At 33.0% G+C, this 20,029-nt stretch overlaps 1 protein-coding gene across 1 annotated transcript in view; it reads left to right on the plus strand.

Annotated features, from left to right (window-relative positions):
* The first annotated feature begins 747 nt into the window (after positions 1-747).
* Positions 748-20,029, plus strand: part of LOC118271630 (retinol dehydrogenase 10-B) — a 30,572-nt gene continuing 11,290 nt past the window's right edge. Inside the window, exon 1 of the mRNA XM_050693804.1 lies at positions 748-1,054. Within this exon, the coding sequence (XP_050549761.1) occupies positions 748-1,054 (307 nt within the window). The remainder of the gene's footprint in view (positions 1,055-20,029) is intronic.

A 20,029-nucleotide genomic window follows, 5' to 3' on the forward strand; every position in this document is an offset into this window, starting at 1 on the left:
TATGCCGTATCTAGTATACGTAAAGCTGTGTTACATACAATTATTTATTTATTTAGAATGCATATTAAGAGGTATTGTTTCATAGATGACAACATACTTAGATACTTAATACAAATCCATAATTTACACAAACTACTCCGAGTTGATTGGATCTTGTAATTAGGTACTGCAGTAGTTGCCATGAACTCATTATGTTTATGACTATAGCTATAACAGTGGCATTCGAGACAAAACTAATAACTCAAGTTTACCTCAATTGCATATAAAGTGTGATATTTACACCTGACGAAGATATACGATGTGTGTGGAAGTGATATATTATGTAGTTTAGTTTTCAAGGCTTGATGGTCTGGGCGTCATGTGATCTAGGTGTTACCTAAAAAGGGAATCCCAGTCCTTTTTTTGTTGACGGGGGAAACCTTCAAAAGGCGCCTAGCTTTTTGGGAAAAATACTAGGGAGTGTTGGATATTGATCTCACTAAACCTCTCTGGTGGCCACCATCAGCACTTAAGGGAGGCACCGGGCCCTCTTAGTGTTAGTTACCTAGCTACATAATAGATTTTTTTATACCAGTCATTTTTTATCACTAATTACATTATCAAGTAACTAGGTTTTCTGAGGTCCACTAACATTTAATATTTTGTTACAGGTACAGGAACAAGTGAAGTGTTACAAAACAATCAGTGAAAAGTAATGTTCAGTGGTTAGCCAAACAAAAACAAAAACACACAACAAACAAAACAAAGATGTCAGTCGAAACACAAGAATATGTGAACGGCATGAGGCCGGGACCTCTGACGAGGGAGATCCCGGAATGTATGAGGGACAAGTATACCGTCGTGCAAGCGATTATAGACATTATAATGTTTGTCATCGTCGGCATTGGTTATGTGATAAAGGCTGTTTACTTGAGCATTGTTGGCCGACCGAAAAAGGACCTTAAGGGTGCTATTGCCGTGGTGACGGGCGGCGGTGGTGGTCTGGGCAGCCTTATTGCTCTGAGACTAGCTCGCCTCGGCTGCACCGTCGTGTTATGGGACATCAACAAACAAGGTTAGTGCTAAATTACTAATTACTCTTGTACATTAGTGCAACACACGTACGAGTCGTAATTTCTTTATGTTGTGGTGACACGTAGTTACCTATATACATATTATACATAAAGACTTGTTAAAATTGCGTAATAAATTAATCTCTTAGGGTTTGAAGATAGCTTTGTGACAATTAATTGCCATCAAGAGGTGTACTTAAATGTAACACCAATTTCTTTCGAATCAGTAGCAGCTATCGTAAAGAATTTCGAATGCTAAATGAATATTGAACCTAGACCTACTATAATATTTATTTGGCTACATAATTATGGTCTTTAATAGTATAAGATTAAGTTAAATCAATAAAGCTAAGAGAACAATAATTTTCTGGAGCAAAACAATAAAGAGCGAAGTCGAGTGAAACAATCGTCATAAAATGGATTGTTACAATTACACAGCGCATGGTGTTTACATGGGTTTCTATAATATAATCACCGACACGTTGGATACAGTGTGAGAAATGTTACAATTGCAGTCTGTCCACACATTACTGTATATTTCCACACCTAATGATTTCTTAGCTACCGTGAAGTTGTATTGCACTAGGTACCTAAATGGTATGTCATTTTTACCACACTCGTATGTACTGTACCTATGTATGCTATATTATAAACTAATGATTCAGATTCACTACTTTCTTTCGGAGTTTGCAACAGTTTGCGGCATTTGACGTTAAACACTTAACACATTGAACGCCGTGGTGGTCACCGGTGACCGACGTTAGCGGAGGATTTGCCTTCAACAGTTTTCTATTGGCAGTCAAAGACTTATTAACTATTTCTTCATTCCTCAAAAAATGGCAAACCATTAATCTCTTTGAAGGCCATATGTTTCTTTTATTACTTTGTAATTTAAATTAAGATATCGAGAGGACATTAATACTAACAGTTCAAAGTTCAATGATGTGCAACCATCTTGTTTTAGTGAAGTACACTTGATTCACTTCGACACTGAATTATACGATGACAAACATAATTGTTGTTAGCTCAAGTTAATGAATAAATATCGTACTTAGGTACTGTTTGTATATTTGTGAATTATGTAGCTTCCGTACTTTGGATAGGCGTATAAAAATTTTTGAAATTATTCTTTCTTTTGGTAAATTCTTATTTATAATATTAGACCCCTTTCGAAAGATTTCCCTTTCATCTAATTAATTTCATTAAACTCTACTTACCAGTAGTATCAATATAATGAAAATAAAGAATGAAAAAAAAAAAATACGATTAAATGTAGGCGGTGTAAGCAGCTGTTCTACGTTACAAGTTACGTTATTTGCGTTCATATATCATCAAGTGTTCATGACATTTAAAGACCAAATTACATAGGATGCTACATAACATCTCATCAATTATGTGTTACCAAACGATATTATAACATTTCCCGGCGTGCCTTTTGTCTACAATCCACTTAAATGTCAATGAAAGGTTGGGGGAAGCGTTGTGTTCAAATTGATAGCAACATTTTGCGTTAAATCGTCCCTAGACCACCGTACGACCGAATTAACACAACTATACGTATTTCTAACTACCTATTGCGTATACATATGTAATATTGTGAAGGCCTTTTTCTCGTAAGTAATCAATGTTCTTCAATATTTAAGTGCATAACACACAAAACTATATTTCAAATGGTTTTTTTTTGGTTCAGTTGCCGAGAGTCAGTAACTGCTCAGCGAATGATATTTAATGAAATCTCGAGCCTATCCTACCGGTGTTTATCCAGCACATTGTATCTAATGTGTTAATATACAGTTGACTAACATACATGAGATTAATTTTGTAATATCTGTGTTGTCGTGAAGACGTGGCAAACGTTTCCCAACTCAGGCTTAAGCGCTTTCCGCGTTCAATGTGGCAATACAAATACAACAATACCTATTCCTCTATATACTACAGTGTATACTGAAATTGTACCACAACAGTCGCACTACTGAATTAAATTATACCTTCTACATAACTTACGTCACACAATTTGTCCTCGAGTTTCGGTAATTGTGGTCAAATTGCCGTTTTCTTTTCAAATGTCATAACATAATTTGAGTGTAGTCCGCTGTTACTTAAATTGAAATTTTTGGCAAAAATTTCTACCTAATAATTGAGATCTCTACTTAATATGCCCCATTGGAAATCCTCTTACGCAAGTTAACTTATAGGATCATGAACTTTAAATCTATGAACGCCTGTTATCGTACGTAAATACGTTCTTGAGAGATTCAAAATGCCTAACCTCGAACCATTGAAAAAAGTCCAATCTATTTAAGCCCGAGTCGTTAAGCGCCGCATAATTAAAACGTATCACGGAAGCTAAGTATCAGTAAATAGTAAATAATGATGTATAAGATAAACAAATGTACACGGTCAGTTTAAGCAGTACATACTTGCTTTATACACAAGGTTTTTTGGTTTCAAGTGTCCTGTTCCTAGATACAAGATAGAAGTTCTTCCAATGCCATTGAACTTAATATGACTTGGTTTTATTTTTGAACAAGAATGTAATAAAACATCTATTAGGTACACCGTATCCAGTATATCCTGAGCAGATACAGTAGGCAATGATAGGATAATTATAAAGATTCTGACATAGTCAGCAAGGCACTTGCGATGCCTCCTGGTATTTTGCAGAGCACGATACGGTAAGCTATGGTGACCGTTTCTCACCCCGTACCTACAATTTACGTTATACGCACTGTAAAAACAAATTAAGGTAATTATCATAGCTTACATTTCACCAGCTAAGCTATGTTGTTGAATGTAATGGGACTACGATGTTATTACTTAAACATCCAAGTAGCGGCAGTGTTTACAAAATAACGTACGTATACGAGTATCGAGATCGATTTTCCTCGTTTTCCCCAACGATATCATTTTCTCATTGATTTGATTGTGGGATTCAAAGCAGTTAATACATGTCCCTGGGGCACATCTTGATCCAGTGTTTACACCGATTAGTCGTTGATACGGCTAGCCGAGTTTTATAGTAGGTAGCCTAGTATCTTGTGGTTCCATTAAAAATAATGGACAACCATCTCAACACTTAGGACTTTAACCTCAAGCACGCATTTATGAAGCTTTTAGTGCGACTAGCACTTACTGGTTTTTCTTACGAGGTATTTTTTATACATATAAATAATATGTAAAGTAGATATCTTCTGCTTGTTGGCCTTTAATAATTGCTGTGTATATAACCACTTAGGTACCTATTTATCGCTCCGTTTATATTGTTATTTAAAGGTCAAAGACTTAGTTACGGTTGCCAGGTTTGCAGTTTACTGCACCGTGGAACACTTAGTATTATTGTTATAGTCCTTGATTAAGGATTTCTATACATATACATATGTATGAGAGACATTATTTAAGAGAAGAAAACAAAGTCTTAAAAGATATCCTCGTCTTTTAAAAATTAAGGGAAGCTGTAATACATAGGAAATAAATCAACAATGTTTTTATCGTAGGTAAACTAGTCAGATCCAGATAGAAAAGGCTAAAAACCCATAAAAATTGACGGTCATGGTTATTTGTAGCCAAACTTCAAAGTTCACTAAATGAAACATCAACTGCAGTACATTTCCTAATAAGTTCACTTTTCAGAATGCTTTGAGTGAGAGTTGTTCAACAATTAGTTGTGTGTTTAACATAGTTAGTAGTAGTTTGTACTGAGTACGTCGCACGTGGTCGACTGGTTGCAGCTAACTGCTCCTAACTGGTTCTCGTTATTATGAAATTGTAATCTCAATGATGTTTCGTATAATAGAGAGAGGTCTTAGACATTTCTATACAGATTCCTTTGCGTTTTATTGCTAAGGGACTGACAAGATTAGTTCTGCCCTTTTGCGGCGCAAAATTTAGACGTAACTAGCAAACCAGGCGAACTCCGTTTCGCCACCAATGATTTTCCATGTCTTCTGGCTTTTCTCTTGAGTTTTTTTTTTCTATAAACCTCGTGGAGCGCGAGACCTTTCCAACGAATGCAAAACCGTGGAAATCGGTTTGTGCATTCTGGAGTTATAGCGTCAGGAAGGAAAACCCGACTTATTTTTATATAATAGATGATAACATAGTCTCTACCTATTGGTACAATACTACCTATACTATTACAATACTATATATTTATTTTGAAATGGATTTTGACTTTGCTTGTTCGGTAAGTACCCAATGGCGTGATGTGTTACGTATTGTAGACAAATAAATACAAGAAATATTACATCGATGAATACCAGTAGCTATTTGCTAGCCATATCTTCAAGTATACTTAAAGTTTTTCTAGTAGATATTTTGCAAGTTATCCAATACCGATGCTACAAAAGTATGTTAGCAAATATACTATCGGGTACGACTTTAATGATTACGTAGATATTTGTCAAAGTAGAATGATAATTACTGGCAGTCGTAGGTCCAAAGTAGGTAGAAAAAATACATTGTTTTAAAGTGGAAAATACCAAGAATGTAGTTATAAAACCTTTTTTTCTGTAGTTACTTCAACATTATTACAATTGTACCGTAGGCTGTATTATACCTAGTTGCTTTTAAAATTTTATGGCTTTCCGTTTACATAGTTAGAGCCGGTTATTTTTTTTATTTTAAGTAATAATTGCCTCGTGTATTTTTTTTTTGTAAATTACCTCGTTGGTTAGGCTCATAAACGTGACGTGACGCACGAGATTATATTGGGTTCAATCCCCGGTCTGTTATTCATATGATGATGGTGGATACCTTATTGTCAAAACCCTACTCTTCCTGTTGGTAGCACAGGGGTCGACTAAGGGACTATATAGTCTGCATATTTTACAGATATGGGGCAGCAATACTCCCTATTAATCGTGTGGACGGTCCATTATGTCCAGTGTGGATAGTCAATATTACTATGTGGATAGTAAACTAGACATATCCAAATATATTTATTATGGCAATCACCTTTTAAAGATTGGCTAGCTTAGTAGTTAGCCTCGACCCCAGTAAAAGAATCACAAATCTATGTAAAAAACCTTCGAAATAAGTAGACAGCTAGTCATTGTAGTTAAATAAAAAGCTGTTATTAACTAAGTAAAGTCACGTAATGGCTTTGTGGTGTATCTAAACTTAAACTTGTTCTTTGGTATCGCTGAAACCCGAAAATTGTTAACTTTTTTCAGGGAAAGAGTTTAGAGTGAGAAAGTTTGGGAGATTTTTCTGAAAAATAGTTAATCCTATAAAATATATAATATTCACAGAAGCAACTAGTAATTCATAGGTAATTCTGAAGTTACTTCGTATTTCTCATGCGAACTTACGAACTTGCAATAACAGTTGTCCATCTCCATCGCTCGTTCTATGCGTAAAGTACATGCTATTACAAACATATTACAACAATAAATAATACCTCCTTCATGTCGCGATACATACTTCACAATAGCAATACATTGCGTAATTCCTATATCAACGGTTTCAACATATCCGATGTAAATGCGCAATGGATGAACACCAGGTTTCTTGTTCGAAGGTACAGAGTACGTAGGTAGGTAAATATTTGTTTATCTCGCATAGAGAGTTGACGAAATCAAATGGTTGTCACCTAGGCCTAAGGCCGTATTGCAATATGTTTGTAGAATATACTATGGACGTGGACATGATGGAAAATTGCTTTTCTTGCATGTATATTGAATATCTTCTAGACGTTATTCTAATAGCCAATATTTACTAGGTATTGTTCCATGTATAAGGTTATTAAAACTTTACACAATAGGAACAGGTAGGTATACTTAAATTTAGCTAACAAAAAGGTATTTTTTGTTCGTGGTCATTCCTATTAGTTTCCATTGTTATATGTTAGTTTGCATTAAGTTTCTAGATTCTATACGCAATAAATAATTCTAGTTTTGGGCTAGTAAAGCAGCGCAACGTGACTAATTAATCTAATTACTGTTTCTACTCTTTCTATAATTTTTTTGTATAATTTGCACAATAAAGGAATGTATTATTTCGTAGTACTAATTACTATAAAAATATACTTCGTAAAACGGGCAACAAAAGCAACAGTGGGCGTAGTGCCGCAGCGTGTTACGGTGGAAAGTTCCCATTATATCACAGAACTTGTTTACATTATAAAATGTGTAATTAAAAAAAAAAGATTTTTACAATATGTGTGTTTATAAGTGTAGACTATTACATGTGTTTATAACATAGAGGTAGTCAGATGTGTATAGTTCTCGGATTCCTATCTAATGAAGTTTACTGTATAAATCATTACACATTACAACTTACAACGCTGTTTACAATAAAACAACCTTCACATTGCTTCGCCGTTTAAACAACGAGCATTACTTAATGTTATTAATGACGTATGAATGTAGAATATAATGTAATAACTTACATGTAACTTTAAAGTTACTTTAGTAAGAATATTTCGTGAGTGAATCTGTTCTTAAGTCTTCTGTCTTTTTTGTGTAAGTGTGTAATAACAGCTGTACCAAACTTTTCTTAACGAACGATTCAACCAGACGAAAGCTATGATAACTATGATAAAACAGGACTCTGTGTTACTAGTTATTTACAATTTGGAAATAAAAAATCCAAATGAATTTAAATGTACTAATACTTACTCAGAATTTGAAATCACCATCTCCAACAGAGCAATCAATCAAATCTGTTTCGAATAGTAGTAAAAAACACGGAACCTATGTCATTTTGAAAGTTAATTAATAACCATACCATTGGTTCCAATGAACCTGTCAATAAGATGGCCTTTGATAATATAATCATCGAAGAAACCATATACATAACTATGTTCAATCCAACTTACATAAAAGTAATTACAGATTCTGTAGATAGTACTTATATGACTGACAAATAAGAAATCGAAACTCATAAAACTTGGCCCGGCGATATAAAAACAGTAGAGAAGAATGTTCAATAAAACCTATCCATCGGGTTATGATTTGATAATTACAATTTACAACTAACAAGCGAAGTCGAAAATAAAATAGTGGATAACGAACGTGGAATCAATATTGGTTTGATGTAGTGTGCGGCTATTACCGAATATACAGCTGAACTTATTGGTTTTATTTATATACCTAATATAGGAAATAAAAACAGTAGACGTATTAATATGCAGCCATGATACATACATAGGTTCCGTTCTTTGGTATCATAAATATGTCGTGAAAACACAAAGTTCTTTATAATTATTTTCCAAATGACATTACAGGCGATATAAAGAACTTTTACGAGGATCGAAGATTCCTAACTTCTTACGGAACAGTTATAGAGAAACAATGATAAAAGTGAATAGTCCATCAAGAAAGGTTAAAAAATATAATAAAACAAGCAATAGCCATATAATCTATTTATATGGTCGATTACATAGTATTAGAGTAGTATCTGATGTAATAGTAACACGCAAAGCAATTAGCAGATTGAAACTTCCATAGAATTGCCCTTTTAACAGCAATAAAAGCATTCTAACATATGCCATAAAACCGATCACTTAGAGACCATTAAAAATGACTAGGACCGCCATTAAAAATGATATTTACTAGCTTCTGCCCGCGACTCCGTCCGCGCGGATGTCGGTCTTCGCGTGGAAGTTTTATTTCTCCATTTTGAGTAACTGTGAAAATGACATCTTATAAATATCTATTGGACCCAAATACGGCAAGGCCCATAATAATTAAGGAGATCCCTCTATTGAGCTACTGCTGTTGAGCAGAATAAAACTGAAAAATAAAGATTTTTTTCTACGTATTTTTCCAGGATAAAAAGTAACCTATTTTATGTCCAGGATAATAAGTTAATTATACCAAGTTTCATCGAAATCAAACCGTTAGTTTTCACGTGATGCCTGAACATATATAGACAGACAGACAAAAAAATAATAATCACATATTTGGGTTTGGTATCGACCCAGTAACACCCTGCTATTTATTTTTTCTATATTTTCAATGAACAGACAATTCTGTTCATTCAAAATATAGAATAAATCTGTAGAAGGGTCAATACCCTTCTACAGATTTATTATAGCCTGCGACTTCGTTCGTGTGGAATAGTGACTTCCGGCAAATTTTTGGTTTTAACCACATAGTTCCCGATTTCGCGGGATCTCTTCAAAAATGAGATGTGGAAAATATTCTAGGGAACTCCTCAAAAATCAACATAATGAGCTCTGCGTTTGAATTTAATAGATGTATACTCACTTAGGGCATTGAAAAAATAGTTTAAAAACGGACTTAAACTAAAGAAATATTATAATCTTTCCGAACTTAAGATGAAAACTAACTTAAAACTAAAGAATTAAAGAAAGCTACGAATTACGAATTTATAACAATTAAAAAAGAAATTATATTACAACCTATCCTCAATGCTATAATACCAAGCCAAACCAAGCTTAAACTAAATAATTTAAAAGAAACGACTTAAATCTAATTAATTTATAAATTATAGACTTACAATTTTATTAAACAAACTAACTACAGTAACTACTAATAATCGATATCAAACTAAACCTACGTTAAATAATTTAACCAGGAAAACCCAACAAATAAACTTTTTAATAGACAAATACAACGAAACCAATTTAGAATATACGAAACAGCAGGACCACTGCAGACAAATAATCATACGACTTATAGTACACTATTTCCACAACAGTACCGAAGCGCTCGGCCGATACCCAACAAATACTAATAATAAAAACGATAGAAAACAAATAAAAACTATCCTATATATATCCTTTCTAAGGTTCAAAACTATATCTGTACCAAATTTCAACCAAATCGGTCAAATAGTTGCGGAGATTAATGGTATAAGCATAGAATGTTCGACGTGATTCTTTAATTTGACATAACTTTTTTATTTATGAACCGATTGACATGAAACAAACACTAAATGTAAATTTAAGCATCCCACAATATATTCGTGAAAACCGCATCCAACTCGGATCAGCCGTTTCTGAGATTAGCGCGCACAGACGAACAGACAAACAGACAAACAGACAAACAGACAAACAGACAAACAGACAAACAGACAAACAGACAAACAGACAAACAGACAAACAGACAAACAGACAAACAGACAAACAGACAAAAAAAAAGTTAATTACATTTTTGGGTTCGACATCGACATAACAATAACCCCTGCTATTTTTTTTATTTTTATTTTCAATGTACAGACAGCACTTTTCTACGATTTTATTATATGTATAGATTGCAGTGTCAGTAGTTAACCTATCTAATAAAACTGCTGCTGTAATGTAAATAAAATGTAAAGAAAAACTTAATTAGGCACAATGTAATGTAGTTGTTATAAAATAAAAAAAAAACTAAATGGTAAAAAAACAGTATGTAACACCAAGTATGGCTTTGAAATAATTGCAAACCAACTAGGGCAAGTGACCCGGTTGTGGCCATCGACCCCTTTGTGGCCATTTGGGCCTTCAAATATTTATAACTAAGGCATGGACAAATAAATTACTCTGTGATGTACAGAATTTAAAATATTGAATATTGTAGATACTGATACCGTTGGCAGCTTTAATGTGTCGAACTTCACTTCGATGCAATAAGTCATTATTTTTAGTTGAGGGTGAAATTGTTAAGATCTTAACTAAAAGGCTAAGGCGAGCGGGTGAGGATTTGGTTTTTATTTTTTAAATCTTTGCTTATTGTTTGGATGTTTATGTTAATACTACATGACGAATATATTGTCTAAGTGAAACTAAAGTTATTTTGTCGCCATATGTTTTTGAAGTGAGGGTATTAGAAGGTGGCCACTAATGGAGACAAAATTATGAATTTCTCCATCTTTGGCCACATGGCTGGCCAAAACTTTTGTACATAGACGCCCCACTTCTAGTCATTTATCGTAATTTATTTATTATTTTTCCTTGGCTTTACATATCAACAAATACATTTTTCATTTTCAGAGATGCAATAAATTGCCTTCACACAAAGGGGAGGTCAGTTTACTTTGCAGCTTTTACCAACGTCATATAAATGCTGATCTCTTTATTTGTAAGTTAAATTCAAGTGAAGTAATAATATTTTCCAAACTAAATGAAAACTATTGTTTCTAAAATGTCAAATTTAATTAATAAATTTTGATTACTTTTATTGTATTTTTTGATGGCCAGAACTGGCACACGACCGTGGCCAGAAATGGCACGAATCTGGCCAAAAATGGCACAAACTCCCTTTTTTTTTCTTTTTTATACAGTTATTTATCTATGTGACGTTCTTTAAAAAAAAGGGTTTTCTTAGGCAAGATTAATACATGTTTAATGACTTTTTACAAGAAATATGTTTGTGATAACAAAAACTATAAGTTAAGAAAGCCTCAAAGTCGACAAAATTCTTAAAGTGGCCACAACCGGGTCACTTACTATACGTTATATGTTTTTAGTATATTTTTTTGCTATCCTTGTTACAACTGTCATGTAGATATAATTAAAAATACATACCAAAAAAATTAAGCTGGTCCTAAAACAGAACCTTGCGACACTCTTGTGAAAAGAGTTTGTAAAAAAATTTTGGTGTCAACCTTGATATTTAACGTTTCAAAATTATATTTTGCATATTTTTAGAGTTAAATATAAAATACATAACATGTAAAACGAGAAACTTTAGAAGAGAAGAAACGACCTTATTTGTAAACGCATATTAAAGATCTACGCAACAATCAAGCATAGATTTACTGAGATGAAAGTTAACGGTTTCTGAGCTATTTGTGACATATTGTGATTAATATTATACGAATGCCCGCTCACGTACAATAAAACCATTAAGTTTAAAATCTTCATGGTCTGTTAGAATTACGATATTGGCTGAAATAGATGCGAGAAAGCAGTAAAGCGAGGAGACCTTGCCTATTGTTCGGTCGTTGGTTTTGTCAATATAAGAAGGCGCCTAAAGAAATGTAGAATTGTAGATGGTAGTATTGCAATCTTTGACAGCAATACAAACTTCTGTAACGGTCGATATTTATATTAGTTTCAAGATTCAAACCTTTGGATGGATCTAGGTTTTTGACATGTCAAAAATTCATCACAATACACTGATTTTGGATGGAAATCGGTAGTAATTTCGGGCGTAAGATAGAAATTTCTATTAAAATAAATAAATAAAATAATATTAAGTAGATATGGTTGAAAAGTCAAATTACGACCATATAAAAAGAAGTAAACAAAGAATATTAGGTACTTATGATACCAGACAATATTGAGGAAACTCTTTCAGCTCAATTAAATAGTAATTAAGTCTTGAAATTCGTCGAATTAATGTCTTTGATAAGAACTTAATTGATTAAGATATTAACAAAGAAACAAGATTTGGCACGTTCTTGGTTTAACGATCACATTAAACCTTAATCAAAATTAAATTACATAACTAATTGGAACGACGATCTAGGCTGAATAAGTGACTACATCATCTGTGGGCTATTAAGGTTAAAGGTTTAATATGAGGTATAATAGAGCCTTAAATTAAGCCTAAGTGCCACCATACGGCTGAATGCCGTGCAATCAAGTCTGTCAGCCATTCTACTGTATCTGTGATAATAGTATGTAACTTAATTACTATATTATATTAAGATAGTACCTAAGTTGTTTTACGTGTAAGCTGAACTTAAACATGTCATTTCATTTCCTCAATTTTTTATTTTTGACCGATTTGTCCCTGTAAAGGCGTCATGAACCCATGCGTGCTCAGTAATCGCAATCGCATCTTTGTCAAACAAAGCCAGTCATTTATTATCTGTACACAATTGCTCTGAGATTTCAATAATAACCAAAGTGCATTAACCTTTCCTTAAACACTTGAACTGACAGAATGTATCAATTGCTTCCTCGTAATAACGGATATAACCTTGTGGAACCTTGATTTTACAGCCATCTACAATCACATTTTATACATTTGTAAAATGGCATCACACTTGGTATCAGTTTGTTTGGAGCTTAAAAGTTTGGCATCAGTAATTTGCATTTTATTCTTGATCGTTTTAGAAATAGTTCATTATACCTTTCTCCAGTTCAATACCATTTTATTTACCCAGTAGATACTGCTAATAACATTATATAAACCGGGTTTTAGAACGGTAATCAATTTAATCCATTTGATCTAATGTCATTTAAATGATTGGTCGAATTACAGATAAGTAACCAATCAGAGATTTGGCGGGAGATTTGACAGCTTGTTTTTTTTTTTTTTGTGTGTATCTGATCTGTATCTGAGAAACTAGGTGAATGTCAATTTTAACAGTTTTTGTTTTAAAATATGTTTGCATCACATGAAAACTGTGGTTTTAAAATAAGTATTGATGGTTGTGTAAGTAGCAGGTGTGTAAACTTGTGACAAGACACCTGTGTTGTTGTATTGCAGGCTGCAGTTGACAAGCCATTGTCTTGCCCCTATGACAGGCGACGTGCTTACATGTCGCGTAACTGTAACGAATGTTTACGAATACATTACATAGTTAGTACAATAATGTACTAATAAGTATGTGAAAGTGAATCTGTTTGCTTTGTTTTACGATGTTGCGAATGAAACTGGACGTTCTGCGTAAACGTAAAGCAAACTCATACTCCCTTAGTATGAGTTTGCTTTACGTTTAAAGTAATCAAAACGAGAGCGCGTTCGTAGCTCTGATTGATTGGTTTATTCAAGCTGACCAATCAGAATGTTGAACGCGCTCTCGTTTCCATTACTTTATTTAAACGTAGGGCAAACTAAGGGTACAGTGATGAAGACGAAAACTAACCAAATTATGTTATTGATCAAGGTATGTCCAAACAAACTCTCATGATCATAATATTTAGATAATACCCTTTAAAAATCAAATAAGCCAACGAACTTACAAACACGTTTATCTTATTAATTAAGGTACCACCTAAATAAAAAACAGGTTGTAAGGTCAATAAAAAAAAAAACACAAAAAATCCTTCTACAAAAAATCTAAGTTAAGGTTCATATAAAACAAAGCAGTTAGATCCTCCTATCAGAATACCTAATTAACCGTGCGAGTGCAAAAAATCGATTAATTACGTCTGCGTGAATTAATTCACTTGTGCTACTTTATGAAATTATCGCAGTTTAGTGAAGTGATTCATGCTAAATAATCGAACCTACACGTAGCTAACACTTCGTTTAAAGTTCCTGTTACATCATTATGAATTAATAAGTAGATATATTCTAGTCTAATATTTTTGATATGCTAAATGCTTTTGTACTCGATTCATGTAATTTTCTTAAAATATGCGACACATAAAATCTAGAACGCAAGGATGTTCGATTAGTTTCATGTCATATCGGGACTCTTAATTGTAAGCAGCATGTACTTTCAGTTTATGTGAGCCGTAATAGTTTAATTATAACTTGATAGTATGTATTTACATTAATTAATTTGTGTAATTTTATTTTATTTAAATAGATATGTAATGTTACATTTCTTGGGAAACCATTCTCGGTATTATATTATTTTCTACGTAAATTGTCAGTACGGAATCACAACATATGCAATAATCCCATGTATTACATAATGTACATAACTGATGAAAAACAATGCGTAACTACCAACTCAGTATTTGGCCTACGGGCTAAAAGTAATATGAAATGATGTGTGCTCTATTTTAAGGTTGTAATTATCTATGATTATGGTTTCTAATATAACATAACAGTAATAACAATCAAGTACCCAGTTACGTGAACGTCATTACAGCAATTATCTAAGGCGATAATTGGTAGACACTTATTTACTATGAATTAAACATCATAGTTATAAACGACGGTATTATCACTCTATTGTTACTAGAAAAACATTATAATAGTCTCAAGTGCCTCTTAATAAGTTTACACAGAAAAAAACAAATATTTAACACTTTTGAGGTTGGAAAATTATCCAGTGACTCCGACCTATCCAGGGAAGCAGGGAGTATCACATTCTTACTGACTAAACCACCCCATTCCAACCCCTGTCATATACGGGGACCACACGGTACATTGCCAGCCTTGCTTATTACTCTAGCATAAAATTGTAAGCTACGACCAGCCTTTAAACTAACTTTCCCAAAAACTAAATTTTATCTAAATTTCCCAGCTTTCTTCAGGAGGAAAACGTCTTCTCTTCAGATAACTAGGTACTACATACCTAGCTGTGAAGAAAACCGTTTCCTAAGATGTACTTTACTGTCTCAGAAAATACATTTTCACATTCTGTTGTCGATGTCACAAATATATGCGAAAGTTTCTCTCCAAATATAGTTGTTTTGTCAAGAGCTCTTGTAGGCACTTAGTTCTTAACTTTGGTCATGTTAGTGCGTAAAGAAACCTAAGTAGGTACTGTTCGAAGGTTTCTTTATCTAGACATCCACGCTTCACTTACCTAAATGTATCCTGTCATTATTTATAAAGCGATTTAAATATCTATTACAACAGTCATTAACGATGTGATTGAAGTAAGCGATTATACCTAATGATTTACCTATGTTAACAACATAGCTTTATAATAAATTTAAATCACAAAGTTAGAATTGGAAATAAAATGGAATCCTTAGTGTACCTACCATAATAATGAGATATCTATACCAACATCTCATAAGCTTAGTAACAATGGTCGTAAGATACATTTTCCTTTAACCATGGCATGGATATTTAGGTACCAATCAAAGTCTATAAAGATTGATTTATAGAGCCTGTTTAACATCAAACATTTCATTTGCAAGAAGGTTCGGATTCTAAGGTCTAATCGGATGCTGAGCTTGTAAAGGAAGCACTGAATAGACTTATTCTATGTTTATCGGTTGTTGCTTTCTACGATCTAGGTACACAATATACGAAGGAAGGAAACAATCTCTGCTATCTGGATCCCGGGAACGTTTACTCACATTAAAAATAGTCTATTGCTTTTGATATTCACTACAAGGTAGATACGCTATATTCTACGCGGACGAAGTCGCGGGTAAACGCTAGTTTTATCTAAAATCCACAATTACTTGACACTAATTTAGCCATAAATATGAATAAACAAGCAAAAATAAAACCTGAAAAACATAGCATTGTAATTAACACAAAATAAATTATAATCGTTTAATTCTTTCGTAAGTTTACATAAAAAATAAGACCATTATCCTCTTCTCTCACCGTTTATCTCAATTATATATTTGTAATCCGTTACCAACCACGAATAATACTTGTTTACCTTACAATACCTCCATGTCATGGACATTTGCCGATTTTACCACGTTTTTTTAATGCTCTCATTATTCATTATAAGTAATTACATGCATTAAAAGAAGAATTTAATTTATTTTGCTAAGATAATGTGCTGTTTTTATATTTAATTTCCATTATAGTATCTGACGTCAAATATTTACCGTTAAACTCGTTATCATGTTTCATTTTTATTATTTTTTAAAATTTTAAATTTAATGTCAATTGAAGTAATTTAACGTATCCATTTTCTACGTAAAATACATTATATATGTCAAAATACTCGTCAGTTAAACTAGCAGAGATTTAATCGACAGTGGTGCAACATGCCCTTAATGGTAGAGTACTCGTAGTAAGTAGGTAGTGCATCAATTGTGTGAAAGGTCGTAAATAACTGAAAGTTAATTCTACACATAAGTTTGCTGTCATTGCAAACACAGTTTAAAGCTTTTGTTCTTGTTAACTTTACGTCGCATCGTAAAGAACTATTTACTAATGCACTATAGGTATAGTCTTTGAGATACAATGTTATGTTTACTTAAATAGGTACATGTGTATAGTAAAAGACAAATAACAAGTAATACGCATTCTGTAGTAAAGTAGTAGCATCTTGTTAACTAACATTCTGTGATGGTGCACTCCTAGACTGTTTTAAAGAGCCAGCAACGCATCTATGACTCCTCAGGTGTTGTGGGTGTCCATCGGCGGCGTCTGATCGCTTATCATCAGGTGATGCGTCTGTAATTTGCCACCTATTTCATAAAAATCACATTTATATCTTAATACATAGTAATGTATATTCCACAAATGCAATTTTCATACGACGGATCCGATTGACTTTGACATTACATTTCAAATCAACTATAACCATAAAATATCAATAAAACAACCTTGACTTAATTTGTAGTTTACAAATAATATAAATTCATTAATGAGTTACACATGTAGGCGTAGATACTTATAAATACAAAGAACTAGGTTAATTTATAAAAACGAAAGACATTTCTAAATTAAATAGATGCGTAAGGAAATGTAGCAACATTTTCACGGTCACTCCTAGTACAACACAATATCAAATAGAATTAGCAATGGATTACGAAACTGAAGTTAAATATGTATATTAAATAAAAGTATGATGAACTGTATAACTGTACCTTTAATACGAGTTTACTTTACGGTTAACGAAATCGAAACAAAAGTGCGTGCGGCACACTCCACTCTGATTCGCCAGCTCGAATGAATCAACCAATCACAGCGCCAAACGCGCTCTCGTTTCGATCTAGTTAACCGTAAAACAAACTCGTACTAGAAGCCCTCTAAGCTTTTACATGCCTCGTAAATTCGATAGGTATACTTACATGATATAGGTAGCTAAGTAAGTAATAGTAATCACCTTGTTAATATTCAACAATTAAAACCTATAGGTAAACACAACAAATCTAAAGAGTTTGTTAATATCGGGACTTTAAATTAGTCTTATTCATTTTCATTGACTTATTTTTGCTTTATAATACTTATTATTAAGTATAAGCACTCGGATGAAGAAATGTTTTTAATATATACCTAATTAATAATCCTGAATTTACAGAGAATGTAGAACAAATAGTCCACTATAGGTATATAACACGATGGTTGGACAGTTATATACAAAGCATGAAGGTTATATTACCAAGTATCGCTAGTATTGGATAATTGGTGACCGTATAAAACAATTAAGACAACTGGGTTATACCTTCCTTGCAAACTGTCAATTTAATTAATTATTCGGTCTATTTCTTCGATATCAGTCCATTAATAGTATGAGTGCAAATTGTACTTAATCAAGATCAAGCTTTTTAATTGTTTTTTTTTTGTCGTCAACACAAGTATATTGCTTACGTCAATGGTTTTTTTTAAGTTCGACGGACATTTTTTTTCGAATCCATTTCAAATGTTAAACAACTTTTTATTAACTTTTTTATTTTTACTCACGTCATTCCCTTCGTATTTTATTAACGTTAGACGGACTTAAAAAGCCATTAATGTTTTACAATTAATCTTTTTTTTTCCGCGATAATTTATTATTTACTGTAACGTAATTCTTAATAATACTAATTACTATTATCTACGTGTATGTATATACATAAATACATAACATTTGTCCAAAATAAAAGGAATTGTAGGTGTATACGAGTAAAGTACATAAGTAACAAACAAACACAATTAAAGTAATCATCACAAAGGACTACCTGCAAAATGCCTTTGGCAGAAAAAGGATCTTTAATAAGTTCCAAAATAACACGATAATAAAAACATAAGTATAAGAAGTTAGGTGTAGTTACAATCATTTGTGTGTACCTATGTCATGAAACAAAAACTGTATAAAAGAGAAGCTTCAATCAATAACATTGGCTAGGTAGTACTTGGAAACAAATATCTAATGTTCATAAATCCCTGTACAATCAATCAAAGTCTCCATCGATCTCCATTTGTAATACCACCGCTATGCGCATGAGTGTATCTCAGATAACGCTTAGTAATTGCCATCATTATTTATCTAGGGTTGTACGCATAGACTGACGTTTACATGCAGAAAGAAAATGGCTTCTCACTGGTACACGTTCCATATTTCATACGAATAGATGCATTGAGGCTTTGGTAATAAGCTGGTTAAGCCTCGAGGCAAAGTCGTGAACTTAGGAGGATTGCACAAAATTGTTTGGGAATATTAACTACTGCCAATCTTGTGTCGTTGATGTTGATATGGAAAGCAACTAAAACGAAAAACCACTTTATTCCTTAGGTCTTAAATATTAGTTTTGCTTGCAAAGTTTGTATTATTTTCATATTAATTTTAAACTATAATGCGTAAACTTACGGTACCTTTAATTGTTTAAAGTTTTATATTTTTAGAGTTCCTTGTTGAAACGACCTTGCGTTAATATTATTTGTTTTGCTTCTTAGCAAAACCAGTATAGGTACTTATAGTTATTATTTTATGGAAACTAATAAGGGACAAAAAAAAACAAACAGTAGTGAATAACAAGTGCTTCTAGTTCATTCTATTAGTATTGAAGGAAATCTTGTTGATACTGGCAATCCCACTGAATTGACAACCGTTTCTGACGCATGGTAAAAATTCCTTATGGATATAAGAGTTCCCGGGCAAGGACCTTGAGAAGACGAAAAGAACTTATAAAATTTCACCTAGCTGGGTGTTCTATTCCTTATTGGATTTGACAACCCTTTTTTTGAGGCAGGATAATCATGACTTCTCTCGCCTTAGGCGAGGCGAGAGGAAGTGTCAGACTCTTACTGACTAAAAACCACCCCGTTCCTATCATAATTCCCCGGTAAACCCGCTAGGTAGTCCGCAGCTCCGGGGATTTGCCAACCCTAGGCGATATCTTCATTATGTTTGAGAAAATAACATAACACTACATGTAGCTTGTTGCAAGTGATTGCGCTGTGGTGGAGCGCAATGTTAGTTAGTGCAAGTGCATGAGTATAAGAAATAACCTTCGTAGCTTCAACGGTTATGTCCCTATATTACAATGATGTAGCTATGCTTTTAAATCAATAAACAGAATTTGCGGTGTCACGCTTCAAAATAATTTTGTTTCAATCATGCTATTAATAGTTTAGCACGATTAAAAATTGATTTCCTTATTTTTATAAACAAATTGTTGTAACATTTATTGTTATTAACAATAAAATTTAGTAGGGACACAAATATTTTTAGCTGGGTAAAGTAAAACTCTGGTGATAATCAATTTCGCAAATGAT

This window comes from Spodoptera frugiperda, chromosome 5 (genome assembly GCF_023101765.2).
Source record: "Spodoptera frugiperda isolate SF20-4 chromosome 5, AGI-APGP_CSIRO_Sfru_2.0, whole genome shotgun sequence".
NCBI lineage: Eukaryota > Metazoa > Arthropoda > Insecta > Lepidoptera > Noctuidae > Spodoptera > Spodoptera frugiperda.